This window comes from Gopherus flavomarginatus, chromosome 7, assembly GCF_025201925.1.
Source record: "Gopherus flavomarginatus isolate rGopFla2 chromosome 7, rGopFla2.mat.asm, whole genome shotgun sequence".
Classification (NCBI taxonomy): Eukaryota; Metazoa; Chordata; order Testudines; family Testudinidae; genus Gopherus; species Gopherus flavomarginatus.
This window is the reverse complement of record NC_066623.1, coordinates 52,499,798-52,520,024: the sequence shown is the minus strand read 5'-3', so window position 1 is coordinate 52,520,024 and position 20,227 is coordinate 52,499,798. Positions and strand designations below refer to the sequence as shown.

Here is a 20,227-nt window from a genome sequence, read left to right as displayed (position 1 = left end):
TAGCCCCAGTCTTTCGCTAAGGCTTCTCCTGCACTGGAAGATCACCCTGACCCATCGCCCAGCATAGTTTCTCTCTCTCCTCAGTCACCCCAAGCTGGAAGATCCTATATCATAGTCCCTGTGGACTCAGGTCTTTCTCTAATGACAGCCTGCATAAAAAAATGATCTAGAAATTCAACTGCTGGCAGGAACACACAGGATGAGTTTTTGTGTTCTGCCCTGGAGAGAGCACAGACTGGGCAGCCTGAGGGTGGAGGAGTCTCAAGCTAGCATGGTCAGAACAGCATGCCCAGCAGCCTCTCTCCAAACCTGCACCCTGTGCTGGGACTTTCATGGAGCCCAGCATAGGGCTGTGTGGTGGGGAGTTAGCTCACATAGGACTCAAAGGGGTGGCCATCCAGGCCTATTAACTCCACAGGCTGCACTTGGAGGGAGAGCCAGAGAGCAGGGAATTGATTGCAAGCAGGCTTAGCTGGGCAGGGACAGGCATAGCCAATCAAGCCGGGTAGCTGGGGACTGCTGCTGGGATGGGGCAGCCGGGCTCTGCGATGTCAGCATGCCCCTTCCCCTCCACCACCTCCCATTGCCCCATCACAGCCCCATCACCACAACTACACAGCACACCACACAGACCCCCCTATGCCCAGTGCCTCAAAATGCACAAACCTCCCCCAGCATCCCCCATCCCTCACTGCCCAGCACCCACCACCAGAAAAACCTCCCCTGCATCCTGCCCCTCAACCACACTCACCGGCCCCACTCGGAGGTGGGACTGAGATCACTTCGGCTCCTTGGGAGCGGTGCAGCCAGCCAGGGCAGAGCAAAAGCGGGACCTGCCCAGGCCAGGCTCCATCAGGACCCACTTGCCTAGCAGGATCTGGCTAAGCTTCCTATCCTGCCCCATCCCTTGCTGTCTGAGACCAACGTGGCCTCTGCACTGGTCCCTGGAAGCTTACCCTGAGGAGGTGGGCAGAGACCCACAGGCAGCGGGCAGCAGAGACCGCTTGGAGATTGCCCTGCTTCCCCGCATGGCTGACCCCTGGGATGTGACCCCCCCCCAAGAGCCCAACCAGCCATGCCCCCGGCCAGCAGCCCTGCCCAGCCCACATGGAGCCTGGCTTCTGGGTGGCAAGCCCGCTACAGGCGAGAGGGACCTGCTGGCTGGGAGCTGCTCACACAGCAAGGCCTGGACTTCCCCAGGTGAGGGGCAGCCCCGGCCATGTAGACAGGCTAGAGGGGTCCATAATGGGCCCTTTCCCAGTGTGGGCCCAGCATCTTGGTGTCATTGTAACCACAGTACTGCAGAGAAGGAGGAGCAAGGAGTGTGAGAGTAAATCCCAGAACTGCTGGGTTAAGGGTCACTGGACTGGACCCTGGAGTAGTGGGTGGAGCTTGGTTCCCCTGCCAGCCTCCAAGGGCATGGCACAGACCAGCAGGGAAGTGAATGAAAAGGCTGCCTGGGTCACTGTGGGAATGACAGAGAATTGAAGGACTATACCCCGGAAAGGGAAACCACAATAGTGAGCTGGCTGGAGGGCTGAGTCACAAAGAGGACAGCTGCGGCTCCTGAGAATGAGAGAGAGAGAGGCTGCAGAGGAGAAACTGACTGGGTTTAACTGCTGGAAGGGGCATCCACCTCAAGAGCTAATCTCCAGAGTGACCAGGAGGAGGCACCACCCAAGCGGTGAGTGGTGCACCCTGTGACAGGGCATCACAGGCGACTCAGTACAGGCCCTGTGCAACGCCCATCAGCCAGGATTGCACCAGGGACCTCTGGAGCTACAAGCATTGATTCCTACAGCTTGAGCTCAGAAACCTGGCTCTGTGGCTGGGGTTCACTGCCTTGGTGGATTGACATAGGGAGAGGTGCACAACACCCTGACCAGTGCTTTCCAGCTGCACTAGGGCAATTAGTCAGGCTGTTAATGGAGCCTGTATAATGCTGTAGTTGCCCCCAGGAGCGGTGGTGGGGGACAATCCCTCCCATGGTATCCATCGCAGCTTTACACAGGAGAGGCTAGCAGCTGGATATCACCTTGCCATTTGGTTGGACTCTCACTAGTTCATTGCTCTGCCCTTTTCTCATTTTGCCCCTTCAGTCCTCTCCCTTTTCCCTCCCACAGAGGAAACCTGAAGAACTCCACTTACGCTTGGAATGGAAACTTCCCCCTCCTCTGATAAGAGCGAAGGGGTGCAATCAGTCTCCACTCCCTACCTCAAGCTATGAGAGATAAGAGGTCCAATATTTTTTTTCCATTCCCTGACATGGAGGATGAACTCTGAGGAACAAGGAATGTGAGGCATTTCCAAGAGAATCAAGCCTTTATACTGCTGGCTGTGTAGCAGCATTCTGTATCATGTGGGCATCAAAAGCCTCAGTGGTGCAGTAAGACTGCCAGTGATGGACATAAACTGAATATACAGCTAGACAACCTTAAGCCACAGCTCAATCCCCGATCGTGCTTAATTTGCAAGGATGCCAGGGCCCTTTGGTCTTTGCAATCATGCTATTGACTCTTAACTGATGAATGGAGTCCCTTCATTTCTCATAATGTGGGTGTATCCTTTCCTCTGTATCCATTCAAAAATAAACAGTATATTCAAAAATATCCCCTAAGGCTGAACGTCCTCTCTCTCTCACCACCACCCCCAACCAGTTATAGCTATTTGCAGCTCTGTGCCACAAGAATACATATCAAACCCTGATCAAACGCTACGCAGCACATATGGAGAACAGTTCCATGCAGCGCCTGACAGTAAGATGTGAATCAAAGCGCTAGCCAGCTTTTCAGGGTTTTCAACCCTCCCTGGAAAGGCAACCTTGCCTGAGGCACATTCTATGCTCAGTTCTGCTTATGGGCTTCAGTGGCTGCTAGACGCTTGCTCTCCCCCAAGATAGCAAATGTTCCTCTCTCTGCTGCCAAAAAGGAGCCTTGCTCCAGGTGGAAAAAGTTATTCTGATGACCTCTGTTTAGTCCCTTAATAATAAACAGGCCGGCCAGTATGAGGAATGCTGCTTGTAACCAGTTCTTCCTAGGAAGTGCCAGAGAGAAATAAAACATTTCATTTTTTTCCCCTGATCCTGTAATGAAAAGCAAGTGGTGAGCCTAAAATCTACCCAATTTCTTTCTTAAACAAGTTAAAAGTAGGTTCAGATAGTGACCGTGCCCTTGATCTCCCTACTCATTTTCCCCCACCCTCCCAACTTTTCTATAAATGGTTTTCTCTCTGTGTAACTGAGAGAGGCTCTCATATAAAGTGGGGGAAAGCAATGTAAAGGCTTGGTTTAGATTGTAAGCACTTCAGGACAGGGCCCACATGACTTTCTGCGTTTGTACAGCATCTAGCACAATAGGTGGCCATAGGCACTACGTAATATACATGATAAATAATAAAAATTATCCCAGGAAGAAGTGACATTGACTAGACTTCATTGCTAAAATCAGCCGTGGATTGTGGAGAACTCTGTTTATTACCAGTTCTGCCTGCTTTAAGGCAGCACCATCCAGTGGGTGGGGCACTAGCCTGGTACTTGTTGCAATTAGGGTGACCAGATGTTGAAAGGGAAAATATCGGAACCACTGCGGGAGGAGGAGGGGTGTTTTTGATTTTGTTTTTTGCACTCACCCTTCTAGGAGTTCGGCAGCAATTCGGCGGAGAGCCCTTCAGTCACGGACGGTCTTTGGCGGTATTTCAGCGGCGGGTAATAAACCTTGCAGCCAAAGACGGAAGCACCCACTGCCGAAGCTGTCTGCGACTGAGGGACTCTCCGCCGAATTGCCACCAAAGACCAGGAAACAAAATATTGGGACAAATGGCATCCCGACCATACTCTGGTCAGGACGCAGGATAAACTCCTCAAAATCAGGACAGTCCCAATTTTATCGGGACATCTGGTCACCCTAGTTGGGATTCCCTCTGAGACCTTTCCACTCGGCTTATCCAGAATGTCTCCTCCAGTTTTGGGAGAACACTTCATCCAGTTCTCTGGACTCAAAAAAAAAAAAAAAAAAAAAAAAAAGTCATTTGACTCCACCTCCATATTCCTTACTTTAGTAGGCATGTAACAGTTCTTTGCTCATGCTGGCTAGGCCCAGATGCAGGTGTTAGGTACCGGATGATACCACAATTCCAGTCCACATCACACACTGCACAGTTTATAGACATCATTCCTAGTTACTAACATCTGTACTTCGAGGTAGGGGTATATTCTTCGAGCCTGCGGCCTACCATCCTGGCACTTAAAGGAGGTCAGTCTACACACGCCAGCTCCGATAATTGCAATCTTCTTGGCCATGGCCACCTGCCCCACGGGGGATCACGCAGGGTGCTCAGTGCATGGAATCCCCGGGGAGCAGAGCCTGCATCATGTGGAATGGAATGGTTTCGTGGATCATAGGTCTGATTCTCTTCTCCGCACTAGGGTAAATCCATAGTATCTCTACTAGAGTCATTAGCCCAGATCATGGGCAGGTATTACTTAGTTTAGTGCCATTGAAATCAACAGTTATGCTGATTTATACCAACTGAGGATTCCAGCCCAGTGGGGTTACCCTGCTATATAACTATTGCAAATGACTGGCAAATAGGGTGATCAGATGTCCCAGTTTTATAGGGACAGTCCCGATTTTGGGGGCTTTTTCTTATATAGGCTCCTATTACCCCCCACCCCATCCTGATTTTTCACACTTGCCTTTTGGTCATCCTACTGGCAAATCATGCCCTCTAGTGCTTGAAAAGCACCCCAGCGGCAAAGATTAGCCTCTGGGGTGGGGTCCGATTTTAAACACTGCAGCTGGTTTAACCCAGCAGCATCTATAAACATGAGCATCAAGTGACCTGCTTCCCTTTGCTTGGGCCATTATTGCTGCGTTCTCCTAGCTTTTTAGTTTTGCCACACATTTCTCTTTGGGTGTGCATTGCACACTGGCTGCCTTCACGTGGGATGAGAAGCTTGTGGCCTAAAGGGAAGAGCCATGCAGGTTAGCGTGCCAGACAGCGGTTTTGACACAGAATGAGGAGAACAGATTTCCTTTAACCCTTAAGACACCTGCGCATGTTGCGCAGATTGCACCATATCACAGTAACCAGTGCAGCATGTTGAACACTACTGTTTATAGATGCTCCTCTGGGCTGCAAGAGGTGGCTACAGAATTAAGCAGAGTAACTGGTTTGGGTAGAAGTAGATAACTCCTTCCCAGGAGAACTAGCAACGATGGAACTACCTACAGGTTGCTACTGCAGCCCTGATTATGCAATATCCCCTGCTGCTCTTCCACGGGGGTCCGCATGAGTCTGGCCCCTAATCCTTTTGTGCCCTCATTCCAGATGCTGGGGCTATGCAGCAAGTTCCTACAGGGCAGTGCTCCTTAACACACAGGGTCCCTTGCAGGCTCCCTAGATCCTGTAATAGAGTCTCGCTTAATAGCACATTTCAGACATCATTTCGGCACTGGGTTTTTTGTTGTTGTTGTTTTTGGTTCAGTGGGGCAGCACTCGGGTTTTGTTGTAGATTTTCTTTTTGGTTCAGAGAGGCGGCTCTCAGCGGGAAGTTGTTTTTGGTTTGGCAGGGCAGCGCTCTGGGGTGGCGGGTTGATTTTCTTTTGGGTTTGGTGGGGCGGCACTTGGGGAGGGTGTTTTTGGGTCAGCGGGACAGCGCTGGAGTTTTTGTTGTTGTTGTTTTTGATTCGGCGGGGCGGCGCTGAGGGGTGGGGTTGGTTCAGCGGGTCGGCGCTCTTTTTTTTTTCTTGGGACAGCAAAAAAGTTAGAGCCAGCCCTGGCTCCCCGAGACTCCTGCTTGCTATGGAGGGGGGGCTGTCCCCTTCCCTCTGCTTCTGCATCCCACTTATCCCATCTTCCATACAGCAGAAGGGACACACCACAGGGCTCAGGATGGAGGGAGCTTGTTTAACAGCGCGATTAATTGTGATTTTTTAAAATCTTGATTAATTTTTTTGCGTTAATCATGAGTTAACTGCAATTAATTTACAGCCCTAGTAAATACCAAGACAACAGAATAAACAAGCAGAAAATAAACAGGACTTGGAGCAGAGATTAGAGCTATGTAAAGGTGCAGCATGCACATTTCTGCTCTCAGTTAACCCATGTAAATTCGGAATAATTCATTGATTTCAATGATGAGCAGAATTTGGCTCAGGCAAAATGTTAGATAATATAGATGCTATGCTGATAGTCAGACACTGAGATCATCATAGGCTTGAATTATAACTGAATCTTAATGAAATATGGAGCTTTTTTGTTAATTGTGTCTTTAAAGAGACATCTTTAGGTCATTTTAGGTCACAAATTCAGTTTTGTTTTGTTTTTTTGCAAAAACCAGGTCATTCCTAATGTATTGGATTCTGCGTAAGTCAATTCCATGTATTTTTGTTAAAATGTCTGCGAAAGCAGTTTTATATTTGGATATAAATATTGCTCTGCAGTGTCCAAAATCTCTATGTTGCAACATTGTTCTGTGGCCACAACTTTGTCCCATTTCCCTCAATGGGAGCTATAGTTTGCATAACACTGTTGAAAATCAGCCCATCTGTTGAAGTGGCTAACTATAATTCAAGAACTTAACCTTAAGCACCCATTTTCAAAGTCTTGCCCGACTACTTCTTACTTCTGGAGTAATGGGTGCCCTTGAAAAATCTTCCTTTTAACATATTTTTTAATAAAACTTGTAGAAAAATGGGGGGAGGGGAATATTGATATTGTTTCTGTTTAGCAAAGTTCTAAACAAATCTGCTTTTTAAACATATTTCTTTTCAAAATTTCCTTCTTTTCTCTTTCCCTTCCTTTTTCCTTAGTTATTCCCCCCTCCCTTTTTTTTTCCTTTTGCTTCCCTCTCCCCTCACCTCCCCCCAATGACTAGGAAAAAAGGAAAGAAAAGAAAGAGAAAAGAAGGAAAAAATTAATGAGAAACAAAACATGCACATAGTTGTTTAAGTAAATTATTAGTTTCTCATTTATAGACTATATAGTATAAAAGAGTTTATATAAAGAGTTTTGTGAAACATTTAGAAAACAGACAAATTTTTGGTGAAATTTTTCTATTTTGAAAATAGGCCATTTTTGATGGGAAAACATTTTGTCTGAAAAATTTCAACCAGCTCTACTTGTTACCAGTGAGGTGTTAATGGTACTAGCTAAAGCACATTAGGTATGGATGGGTCTCTCTCCCCATCTAGTGGTTGGTTTAATGAGTCTGATACTGCTTCCAGCTACAGAATTTGGGGGCTAGATTCACAGAGGGGACTCGGGGTGGGTCTGCACGGTGCATTAGCCTGCACCAGCTGGGGTGTAAATTCTAGGGCGCTCCAGTGTGTTGCACACTGACTGACCCGTATGGACCCTGCTAGTGCTCACTAAAAGTTCCCTGGTGCACGTTAACATAGGACTCTTTGACGCACGATGGCATCAATGCACACTAGGGAACTTTCAGTGCACGCCAGCAGGGTCTGCAGGGCAGTTAGTGCTCAGCACACTGGTGCACACTAGAATTTCCAGCCCAGCTGGTGCAGACAAGCCCTTGGGCTCCTTGCCAGCCAGTGGAATTCCTAGCCCAGAGTCAGGCACCCCGGCTTCCCCTGCAATGCACATGGAGAGTTAGACAGCTAAGAAAGGGATCTGCCAAAACCAGGCAGACACCTTAGCTAGCCAGGAGTGAAATGCAGAGGAAAGGAGTTGAGCTTAGGGCTCAGATTCACAAAGGTATTTAGGTGGCTAGCTACCACCGATCTGTGCCTTTGGCCCCTGACTGATGGGCCAGACAGAGGCGCCTATCTGCAGCTGGGGTTCTCAGGTGGGCACCCCCTCCTGGAGTTAGCCCCTATTATAGCTCCTAACCCAGTGGTCAGGGCACTCACCTGTATGCAGGAGACCAGGATTCAAATCCCTGCTCTGCCTGATTTCGGAGCAGGGATTGAACCCAGTGCTCCCACGTGAATGCCCTGGCCTTCAATCTATAGGGTGTTCGGGGCTGGGAGTGCTCTCACAATCTCAATTGTTGAATCTGATCCACTTTTTATAGAAATAATTAACTATTCAATGAATCAGCAAGAGATTGACCCTCTAGCCTGGAGGCCAGGGCACCCACCTGGGTTGTGGAAGGGTCAAGTTCATGTCCCTGCTCTAATAAATATTTAAGTCTCCCATTGTCATAAACAGATAAGTAACAGTTAATAGAACAAAAGTGCTTCATATCTCTTTTGCCTGGAAAGAGTTAACAAGAACAGTGAGCCTGGCTGTCACCTGACCAGAGGACCAATCAGAGGACAGGATACTTTCAAATCTTGAGGGAGAGAATTTTGTGTGTGTCCTGTTAGTTTTTGGTTGTTGTTCACTCTGGGGGCTCAGAGGGATCAGACGTGTAACCAGGTTTCTCTCCAATCTCTCCGATACAGGCTCTTATAAGTTCAGAATAGTGAGTACTAGGCAGATAAAGCAAGTTAGGCTTATGTTTGTTTTCTTTATTTGCAAATGTGTATTTGGCTGAAAGGAGTTCAAACTGGTATTTGGCTGAAAAGATTCTAATTTGTACTTGTATACTTAGTCTGGGAGGGTATTCCCAGTGTCTATAGCTGAAAGACCCTGTACCTATTCCATTTTAAATTTACAAAGAAAATTTTTACTGTTTTTCTCTCTTTAATTAAAAGTTTCTTGTTTAAGAACCTGATTGTTTTTTATTCTGGTGTGAGACCCCAGCCCCCCCAGCAGCAGCTACTCCCCCCCCCCTGCAGCTAACACCGCCTGGGAAGCCCGCCCCAGATCACCTCTGCTCTGCCACCTCTGCTGAGCATGCCAGCACCGCTCTAATTCTCCTCCCCTCCCAGGCTTGCGGCGCCGATTGGAGGAGAATTAGAGCGGGGGCTGTGTGCTCAGCGGAGGAGGCAGAGTGGAGGTGATCTGGGGTGGGGAACAGTTCCCCTGTGTGCCTCCCCCCACCCCGTTACTGTGGGCAGCCCTCCCCGCACCCCCTCCACCCCAGCTCACCTCCACTCCACCTCCTCCCCTGAGCTGGCTTTTAGGCACCCTCAACCACTAGGTGCCCAAGGCGGCCGCCTAGTTCGCCTAATGGTTGCACTGGCCCTGTCCTTGGGGGTATGACGGAAGCTCACACGGAGACAGATATAGCCTTAAAGACTTTTTATTAAGATAAGTGAAGTAGTAATTAAATGGTAAAATAATCTAAGTTACAAAGTTACAATTGTATTACTGCTATTCAACAGATATACCTGGTAGTATGTTTTTATATGCTACAAAGCTTTGGTTTGTGGTGCTGTAGCTAGAAACAGGTGAAATGTTTGGCGTAAAATGCCAGCCAACCCAAACATAATCCAGAACTCAACCCCAACTGCACCTTAATTCAAGGCTTCATTGTCAAAGGATGCCGCATTTCTTAGTTGCAACCAGATCTGAAGTGCCTCAATATAATGAGAAAAAGATTGTGCCTGTAGGATTTGTAACCCAGACTGGACCACAAACTTGTCTTGTGCGTGTAGGGGGGCAGAATGAAAACAACTGGGGCAAAACCTGAAGCCACAGTTTCTCAGTTAGCAGTGGCTGAACTGTAGGTATGGTGCAGAGGATGCCTTTAGAAGATCTCCTTTTATTTTATCTTTGGATAAGGTATTATTAGTATGAGCTGGTATTTCCTGGGCTGTAGCCTATAGGATTAACTTGCTTGCTTGCATATATATATCTCTTCTTATAGTTTAAGTATTTGATTTATTGTAATAGGTTTATATTAAAGTAAGATTGGCTGTAATGCAAGGGACCTACAGGCCATATCCTGTATGTTGAGCTAAGGCAAAGTTAGTATATCTATGGCCTGGTCTACACTACGAGTTTAGTTCGAATTTAGCAGAGTTAAATCGAATTAACCCTGCAATCATCCACACAACGAAGCCATTTACTTCGATATAAAGAATCCTTAAAATTGATTTCTGTATTCCTTCCCGAGGGGAGTAGCGCTGAAATCGACATTGCCATTTCGAATTGGGGTTAGTGTGGTCTCAATTCGACAATATTGGCCTCCGGGAGCTATTCCACAGTGCACCATTGTGTCCGCTCTGGACAGCAAACTGAACTCGGATGCACTGGCCAGATAGACAGGAAAAGCCCCGCGAACTTTTGGATTTCATTTACTGTTTTCCCAGCATGGAGAGCACAGGTGACCATGCAGAGCTCATCAGCACAGGTAACCATGCAGTCCAAGAATTGAAAAAGAGCACCAGCATGGACTGTATGGGAGGTACTGGATCTGATCGCTGTATGGAGAGAGGATTCCGTGCTAGCAGAACTACATTCCAAAAGACGAAATACCAAAACATGTGAAAAAATCTCCAAGGGCATGATGGACAGAGGCCAGAGTAGGGACTCACTACAGTGCTGCTTGAAAGTTAAGTAGCTCAGACAAGCCTACTAGAAAATCAAAGAAGCAAACAGAAGGTCTGGGTAAGAGCCACAGACATGCCACTTCCACGCTGAGCTGCATGCAATTCTAGGGGGGCCACCAACATTACCCCACCTCTGACCTTGGATTCCGAGGTGGGGGTAATCTCAGCCATGCCTGAGGATTCTGCGTACGGGAAAGATGAGGAGGAGGAGGAGGAGGAGGACGATGACGACAAGTTTGCGGAGAGCACACAGCACTCCGTTCTCCCCAGCAGCCAGGAGCTTTTTCTCAGCCTGACTGAAGTAGCCTCCCAACCCTCCCAAGGCAGTATTCCAGACCATGAAGCCATGGAAGGGACCTCTGGTGAGTGTACCTTTGTAAATATAAAACATGGTTTAAAAGCAAGCTTTTTTTAATGATTAATTTGCCCTGAGGACTTGAGATGCATTTGCGGCCAGTACAGCAACTGGAAAAGTCTGTTAACGTGTATGGGGATGGAACGGAAATCCTCCAGGGACATCTCCATGAAGCTCTCCTAGAGGTACTCCAAAAGCCTTTCTAGAAGGTTTCTGGGCTGGGCAGCCTTATTCCGTCCTCCATGGTAGGACACTTGACCACGCCATGCTAGAAGCAAGAAATCTGGTATCATTGCATGACAAAGCCTGGCAGCATATGGTTCCAGTGTTTGCTGGCATTCAAGCAACATCCGTTCTTTATCTCGCTGTGTTATCCTCAGGAAAGTGATATCGTTCATGGTAGCCTAGTTGAAATACAGGAATTTAATTAAGGGGACAGAGGTGGCTGTTCCTACTGCAATGTTTGCCTGTGGCTGAAAAGAAATCCTTCCCTGCAGTTAGCCAAGCAGGGGGTGAGGGGGAATTGGTGCTGAGCTTTTCGCTTTTGACTAGTAGGGATCTTCCCTGATACCAGCCATGCGGTGGCAGGAGGGGTAAAGCAATCATCCCAGAGAATTGGAATGGAGGGCTAGTTCGGTTTTTTCTGCTTCACGTTAACAGGAAAGCCGCAGCACTCAACGGGCTTCGCTTAGTATATGGGAAAGGAGGGCAATGGTTTTATGAAGGCTGCAGAAGCAGAAAGACAATGGCTTACCATGGCCGCATGCAAACTGAATTCTGTTGCCTGAACTTGCATCTGTGATCTCTAACACCAAAGCCGCAGGCACTCAATATTAAAATGCAAAATGCGATCTTGTACTGAAATCACATGTGCTATGTAATGTGAATAGTGTTGTTCACTGTGAAAGAGTATAAGCATTGTTCTGTATCTTTTTAAATACTTCTCTCCCCTTTTCCCCCTCCCTACTGCAGCTGCAAATTTTTCAAGCCTCCCTCCTCCATCCCAAAGGCTATCTCAGATGAAGCAGTGGAAAAAAAGGACGAGAGACAAAATGTTCTCTGAAATCATAGAATCGACTCGCAATGAAAGAGCTCATCTGAATGAGTGGAAGGACGCGGTATCAAAGTACAGGAAAGATGCCAGTGAACGTGAGGACAGGAGGGACAAACGTGAAGGGAGGAGAGACGCTCGAGATCAGAGGTGGCGGCAGGAAGATCAGAGGTGGCATGATGCAACATTGGGGCTGCTGCGTGATCAAACTGACATGCTCCGGCGTCTGGTGGAGCTTCAGGAACGGCAGCAGGATCACAGAGTGCCGCTGCAGCCCCTGTATAACCACCCTCCAACCTACCCAAGTTCCATAGCCTCCTCACCCAGACATGTAAGAACGCGGGAAGGGGGGGAGGTCTCCGTGCACCAGCCCACTCCACCCCAGTGGACAGCCCAACCAAAAGGCTGTCATTATTTTGAACTTCTGAAGTGGCCTTTTCCTTCCCTATTATCTTCCTCCAAAACCCCATCCGGGCTACCTTGTCAGTTCTCTCCGTCTTTTTATAATCAATTAATAAAGGATACATGATAGTGACTTTCCTTCCTTAGAAAGCAAGCTGTGATCGAAGGGGGAGGGTGGGTGGCTTACAGGGAATGAGTCAATCAAGGGGGCAGGTTTTCATCAAGGAGAAACAAACAGAACTTTCACACCATAGCCTGGCCAATCATGAAACTGGTTTTCAAAGCTTCTCTGATGCACACCTCTTCCTGGTGTGCTCTTCTAATCGCCCTGGTGTCTGGCTGCGCGTAATCAGTGGCCAGGTGATTTGCCTCAGCCTCCCACCCCACCATAAACGTCTCCTCCTTACTCTCACCGAGATTGTGGAGCACACAGCAAGCAGCAATAACAATGGGCATATTGGTTTGGCTGAGGTCTGAGCGAGTCAGTAATGTGCACCAACGTCCCTTCAAACGTCCAAATGCACATTTTACCATTATTCTGCACTTGCTCAGCCTGTAGTTGAACAGCTCCTGACTACTGTCCAAGCTGCCTGTGTAGGGCTTCATGAGTCATGGCATTAAGGGGTAGGCTGGGTCCCCAAGGATAACTATATGCATTTCAACATCCCCAATGGTTATTTTCTGGTCTGGGAAGTAAATCCCTTGCTGCAGCCATTTAAACAGATTAGTGTTCCTGAAGACGCAAGCGTCATGAACCCTTCCTGTCCATCCTATGTTGATGTTGGTGAAATGTCCCTTGTGATCCGCCAGTGCTTGCAGTACCATTGAAAAGTACCCCTTGCGGTTTATGTACTGGCTGCCCTGGTGCTCCAGGATATCCCTCCAAGATAGGGATATGGGTTCCATCTATCTCCCCACCACAGTTAAGGAATCCCATTGCAGCAAAGCCATCCACTATGACCTGCACATTTTCCAAAGTCACTACCTTTGGTAGCAGAACATCAGTGATTGCTTTGGCTACTTGCATCACAGCAGCCCCCTCAGTAGATTTGCCCACTCCAGATTGATTCCCGACTGACCAGTAGCTGTCTGGCATTGCAAGCTTCCACAGGGCTATCGCCACTCACTTCTCAACTGAGAAAGCTGCTCTCATCTTGGTATTCTGGCTCTTCAGGGCAGGGGAAAGCAAGTCAGAAAGTTCCATGAAAGTGTCCTTACTCATTCGAAAGTTTCGCAGTCACTGGGAATCGTCCCACATCTGCAACACTATGCGGTCCCACCAGTTTGTGCTTGTTTCCCGGGCCCAAAATCAGTGTTCCACAGCTAGAACCTGCCCCATTAACAGCATGATCTCCAAAGCTCCTGGGCCCGCCGTTTGAGAGAATTCTGTGTCTATGTCCTCATCAGTCTCGTCGCCACACAGCCGTAGCCACCGCCTCTTCACCTGGTTTTTCAGGTCTTCGTTCAGCATAGACTGCACGATAATGCGCGAGGTGTTTACAGTGTTCATGACTGCTGTCTTGAGCTGAGCAGGCTCCATGCTTGCTGTGGTATGGCGTCTGCACAGTTCACCCAGAAAAAAAGGTGCGAAACGGTTGTCTGCCGTTGCTTTCACAGAGGGAGGGGTGAGACTGTACCCAGAATCACCTCTGACAATGTTTTTTGCCCCATCAGGCATTGGGATCTCAACCCAGAATTCCAATGGGCAGGGGAGAAGCAGGAACTATGGGATAGCTATGGCATAGCTACTCACAGTGCAACGCTCTGGAAGTCGACACTAGCCTCGGTACTTGGACGCACATCGCCAAATTAATGTGCTTAGTGTGGCCACGTGCACTCGACTTTATACAATCAATTGCCCAAAATCAAATTCTGTAAATTTGGAGTAATCCTGTAGTGAGGACATTCTCTATGTCTGGGATCTTTCACCCAGATAGCAAGTGAACACCCACACATATGTCTGAGACCTTTCACCTAGATAGATAGATTATGGAAGAATGGCAAAGGGAGTTTCCAAATCTGTACCCACAGACTTAACAGGTACACCACAAGGAAAAAACCAAAATAACCGCAGAACAAAAATAACGTGTGTATGATCTAATGTCATGAATATGTATGTACTTGTCATTAATACGTACAAACATACTAGCCTATGGAGTCAGTGTACCTTAACATTTTTGTGGGTGAGGAATGACGTTTGGGCATAGGAGGAAGGATTTCAGGCACTTGTGCCCTATAAAAGATGTGACTCACCTTGCTAGAAAAGCTATCTATCTATGACAACTATTTTTATTAGTAGGCTGTACTTGTTTTTAGCAAACTTTCTAAGTTCCGAAGGGACTAAGCTAAGCTTGGTTTCCCTAAGCGTTTGTTCTTAGTTTTATCAGGTTTTAATTTTAAGTTAGTTAAGTAAACTCTAAGTTAGCTTTGATAGCTCTTAGCCCTAGAGTCTTCTAAGCATTGCACCTCTCACTCAAGAATTGAGGAACCTGAACCGCAAGAGGCGAGGCTGGTCTTGTGTCTCTTACCACCGGGTTATCAAGGAAGGGTGTGAATATATTAAGACGTAGTTGTGAAGATGCAGTACATTAAAATGTTATGTCAACAAGTCAGACTACAAAATCAAGGCCACTGCAGAGTCAGAACCCCTTGGTCTGCCAATGGCTAATATTGATCAAGTTACTTGGGCCAAGATTTTTATTTAAAGTTTGTGTATACAAAACACCTGGTTCGTGCATGCAAGTCGGGATGACATGCAAAAGTTACATAAATGCATATTCCCATCTTGCACATGCATCAGATATTTTGCAATTGCAATTCGTGTGCAGAAGAATATTCATGGGTTTCTAAATGGCTGGGCCTCAATTGTTCTGTGCCTCAGTTTCCCTAATTGTGGTCATACTATTTTACAGGCTTAACTTTTTCAGGCTTAACTAATTTTGTAAGGTACTCTGGCCTTCTTGGATAAAAGGGGCTTTAGAAGAGCAAAGCAATGTGCATTCTGATTATTTTAACTTGAACCTCCTAAAGAATGTACAGCACTTCAAGGTTAAGAGATGAGAGATCTAGGCCTCTGGTTTTAAAGATATGATTAATCCATAATTTTCTTTTGAGTTTTTTTTGGGGGGAGGAGTTGTTTGTTTTGCGGTTTTGTGGTCCCTTGTGTAAGAAAATGCCAGGATTTCTCTGCCATTGGCCCATGGGAAGTTGTCACTGAGACTGATGGGAAGCAGGTGCTGGCCACTTTTGATGTTGTTGTGGTTTGCACTGGACATCATGTAGAGTCTCCTATTTCACTGGAGACTTTCCAAGGTAAATCACAGTCATATTAGGTAAAATCTTGGCCCCGCTGATGTAAAGGAGAGTTTTGCAGGATTTGACCTATTGTCTATGTAGGTCCTGAATAGCAGTACTCACTCGGTCTCCGTGAACACAGCTGGACTGCTTCCAGGAGTCAGTACTATTCAGGATAAGTACGGCTTGCAAATTTGTCCTCTTAATGTCACAGGCAAAGAGTTTGTGGGTAGGAGAGGTTTCAGAGTAGCAGCCATGTTAGTCTGTATCCGCAAAAAGAACAGGAGTACTTGTGACACCTTAGAGACTAACAAATTTATTTGAAAATAAGCTTTCGTGTGCTACAGCTCACTTCATCAGATGCATAAGATGGAACATATAGTAAGAAGATATATATAGATACAGAGAACATGAAAAGGTGGAAGTTGCCATATGAACTCTAAGAGACTAAGGTCTTGGCTACACTGGTGCTTTACAGCACTGCAACTTTCACGCTCAGGGGTATGAAAAAACACACCCCTGAGCGCAGCAAGTTACAACGCTGCAAAGCGCCAGTGTGACCAGTGCCCCAGTGCTGGGAGCGTGGCTTCCAGCGCTGTAAGTTAATCCCCACGGGGAGATGGAGTACCTGCAGCGCTGTGAGAGCTCTCTCCCGGCGCTGGCGTTGCGACCACAGTCGCACTTCAAAGTGCTGCCACGGGAGCGCTCCCGCGGCAGCGCTGTACGGCTGCAAGTGTAGCCATACCCTAATTAATTAAGATGAGCTATTATCAGTAGGAGAAAAAAAACTTTTGTAGTGATAATCAAGATGGCCCATTCCAGACAGTTGACAAGAAGGTGTGAGGATACTTAACACGGGGAAATCCTCACACCTTCTTGTCAACTGTCTGGAATGGGCCATCTTGATTATCACTACAAAAGTTTTTTTTTCTCCCGCTGATAATAGCTCATTTTAATTAATTAGCCTCTTAGAGTTGGTGTGGCAACTCCCACCCTTTAATGTTCTCTGTATGTATATATATCTTCTTACTATATGTTCCATTCTATGCATCCGAAGAAGTGGGCTGTAGCCCACAAAAGCTTATGCTCAAAAGAATTTGTTAGTCTCTAAGGTGCCACAAGCACTCCTGTTCTTTTTGCACAGGAGAGCAATCCTAGTCTATGTGCCTGCCAGCTCATCTAGCAGGCTGCTGGGGGCCGTGCCATGAGGACTGCCCTGGGGCAGGTGACCCCAGGCTGTGGACCCAGGCTGTGGAGCCCTGAGAAACCTGACTCAAGCCTGGGCTTTCAGGACTTCTGGGCTCTCAGCTTCACAGCAAAGGGCCTAGAAGCCTTGACTCTAACCAGGGCTCTGAGCCTGGAAATCTGGGGTTCAGTGTCAGGTCTTCCAGATTCACTGCCATGGAGCTGCACTTGGGGTGATCAGCTCTGGCGTAGCCCTACCATATGGAACCCCCCAGTGCCAGACTCCAACACTTCCCTATTCCGAGCCCCCAGTGGCTCCTCAGCATGCTGGGCAGCCTTTTAAAAAGCCAAAACTTCTTGCAAACCAGCACCAGCTCTTGTCAGCACTGCAGGAGTTCACTGCCAATCCACTGGCTAACAATGTGTATCATGCGCATACTTTGCACCTGCTAATATTGTACAGCTCGGGTTGTGTAGCTACAGAATGCCTAGATTCCACAGGGCTTGACACCAACGTCTGGCCAAATTGTCAATCGGCCACTGACCTCTGAATGACAATGCCTCAGTATTCCATCTGTTAGCCCAGAATGTCTACTTGTTGCCATTCCTCCTGAGCTTACTTTGTTCCCTTCCAGAGTGCCCATTTCTCATGCAGCAACAATGACTTGCTGTCTTGTGCTGCCCAAGCATCACTGCTAATTCATTAACCAAGCCAACTGAGATTACTATTTTCCTTGCAGGTATGAACGAGTTGAAAGACACCTACCTTCACAGCCAGGGATACAAGAACCCTGAAGGATTTCTGGGGAAGAAAGTTCTTGTGGTTGGACAGGGGAACTCTGGAGCAGATATCGCTGTACAGCTAAGTCAGAGAGCTGAACAGGTACAATTCCTGAAATTGCTTATGAATTACTGAAGAGAGGTAATGTTTATATTCTTATGCATTCATCTATTGCCAAATCAAGCACCAAAACGTCATTATACTGGGAGAGCTTTCATTGAGGCTTGGACTAATGACTCAACAGGTCTTTTCCATAGTTTTTCTGACTGCAGCCCAGATTCAGGATCAGGAGTTGCCATTGTCAAACAGCCAGCAGACCTATATGACATAGTAGGTGGTTTCAGTCCATATTTTAATGCTCGTGATGTCCGAATCCTATAAACCACCATCAGAGATGTCCTCCTCTAGTAGCAATCTGTGACAGCGTGGCCAAATGGGCCTGGAAGATCAGTTACCCAATTGTCTCCTGTCTTCCCTTCCCCTTCCATTCAGGATTGAGATACCGTGGCAGAGCAGGGAGGGTTAAACTTGGACAGGCGCTTCCTGTGCTGTGCCTGTCTTCAGGGCTGTCAATCCCAGAACCCTCCGGGGACTCCAAATTCACTCTAAAAATTGAACCCTAAGAATACAATCAAAGTATAACCAGTGGGCAGCTTTTGAACAGAGACAGCAACAGGTGGAAGCAGAGCATGCGCTCAGACCAGAAGTTGCCAGCCCAGTAGGTGGTGTCCTCCTTTGCCAGTCTCATCCATAAGTCTCCAAACAGCGTCATCAAAGATCCGAAGAGCGGCATTGTCCTCTGAGAGGAACATTTGGAGATGACAGAGGTTTGCTTCCTTTGGTTTAATTTCACACTGAATCTGGGTGAAAGACTTACACTCACTGTTGGAAGCTGAATTCTGGCTTGGCTTTCAGGCATTTCTCAGCACCACCAGGGGCTCGGGGGTGATGAGTCGCATTTCTGAGCATGGCTGCCCCATAGAGACGATGTACAATACCCACCTGACTGATGTCACCATGAATACTCTCCCTTTCCCCCTGTTCAGCTGGATGAATGAGAAGATGAATCAATGGTTTAACCATGGAAACTATGGCTTGGTGCCTCAAGACAGCTGTTTTCCACTAGCCTGGCCAGCAGGCCCACTGTGCAACTGGGGAAGGGCTAGATAATGGACCATGCAGAGTATTGGACCATTTCTGCAATATGTTCCTGTTCAGTTTCTCACAGCCTAATCTTTGGCCAAAGGATATTTTGGTGGAGCTGTGCAGAGCTGAATCTGAAGGTGGAAGACCTCTCTCTCCAATACAGTGACTTGGCCTTCTGAATCAGAAATTACAAGACAGAGAGTGGAAAAAATCATAATTAAATATCCAGAAGGGGGCCTGTTGCTTCCCACATTATGGGGGTACATTCTGCAAAGCACTGTTGCCTGATGGTTAGAGCCCTGGCCGGAGCCTCAGAAGAGCTAGGTTCTAGTCCTAGCTCTGCCATTGATCTGCTGGGTGACCTTCAGCAAGTCTCTGTGCCTCCGTTTCCCCATCTGTAAAATGAGGGGTGATGATCCTGGCCTCTTTTGAGATCTACTGGCTGACAAGTGCAATGTAAGAGTAGGGATGCTGATTGACATCATCATCCTTTAGGCTTCACTTTAGTAAAGCTCCTTCATTATAGCCTATGTACCCAGCAGGATTTTTCCAGCAATCTTGGGTAGTCTTTTTTCAAACTGCTTCCTTCAAGATGCCCCCTTCACCCAGCCATCAAGCAGCCTAGTGCACTAAAGAATGCCTGAAGATGACTGCTGTGTTAGGAATTCATGACCCTGGCAATAGCTGGATGCCATTTACCCTGATTTCTCTTCAGAGAAAAGCGGTTGCCAGGAATCGGCCTGTTTTTTGACTTTCCATCCAACTCCCATTGGATAACAGGATGTCTTCTTGTCTCGCTTTGCCTCTGTACTGCAGAACCAAGAGGCAGTGGTCAGCGATGACTGTCTCAGCCGTATCCTCTGTGGTGGCGTGGTGGTGAAGCCCAATGTGAAGGAGTTTACCGGAACCTCTGCCATCTTAGAAAATGGGACTGTGGAGGAGAAGGTGGATATTGTCATCTTCACCACAAGACACAACTCCTCTTTGCCCTTGGTGGAGGAGTCAATAACTCCAGGTCTCACTGTATAAATACATTTTCCCTCAGATTGGAGAAACCCACACAGCCACCCGAGTCTATCTGCCAATGGCAGAGCTGCAGGCTTGCTAGGCTGCAAAGGTCCTTAAGGGTAAGGGTCTCATATTTGATCATGGTTCAGTTGTAGCCATGGTCAGAAAAGTGATTATGTAAAAATGGTGCCATCTTGTTCAACCAACCAGTCCCTGGTTGGGTCCAGAGCTGTCTCTGCTTGCTTGAGTGGCAAGAAAAATTGGTCATGGCAACGCCCACACCAGAGTGCAGTGAGGGGCCATGGGGCCCAGCTGCCTCTGTAATAGGCTTCCCTGGAGATCCTTACTCATAGTCTAGGCTGGGCCTCTAGGCAGGGGTGGTGCAACCATTTAGGTGACCTAGGCGGTTGCCTAGGGCACTAGGATTTGGGGGGCGCCATTTTCTTCAGTGGCAACCATGGCACCCAGATCTTCAGCCGCCCCAGTTGCTGCTGGCATTTAGGTGGAGGGATCTGAGGCAGGGTAGCGCAGGGAAGGCCGCCTACAGCAAGTAAGGGGAGGTGGCACGCAGGGGAACTCCCCGCCCCAGCTCACCCTGCCCC

The 20,227-nt window shown here is 47.7% G+C and overlaps 1 protein-coding gene across 1 annotated transcript; it reads left to right on the top strand.

The window, feature by feature from the left end:
- The first annotated feature begins 1,075 nt into the window (after positions 1-1,075).
- LOC127055382 (flavin-containing monooxygenase 2-like) lies at positions 1,076-19,646 on the top strand. The gene is made up of 6 exons (XM_050962280.1): positions 1,076-1,200; positions 15,381-15,523; positions 17,431-17,573; positions 18,387-18,585; positions 19,025-19,032; positions 19,437-19,646. Exons 1-6 carry the CDS (start codon positions 1,076-1,078, stop codon positions 19,644-19,646), a joined length of 828 nt encoding a protein of 275 aa, XP_050818237.1.
- The last annotated feature ends 581 nt before the right edge of the window (positions 19,647-20,227 follow it).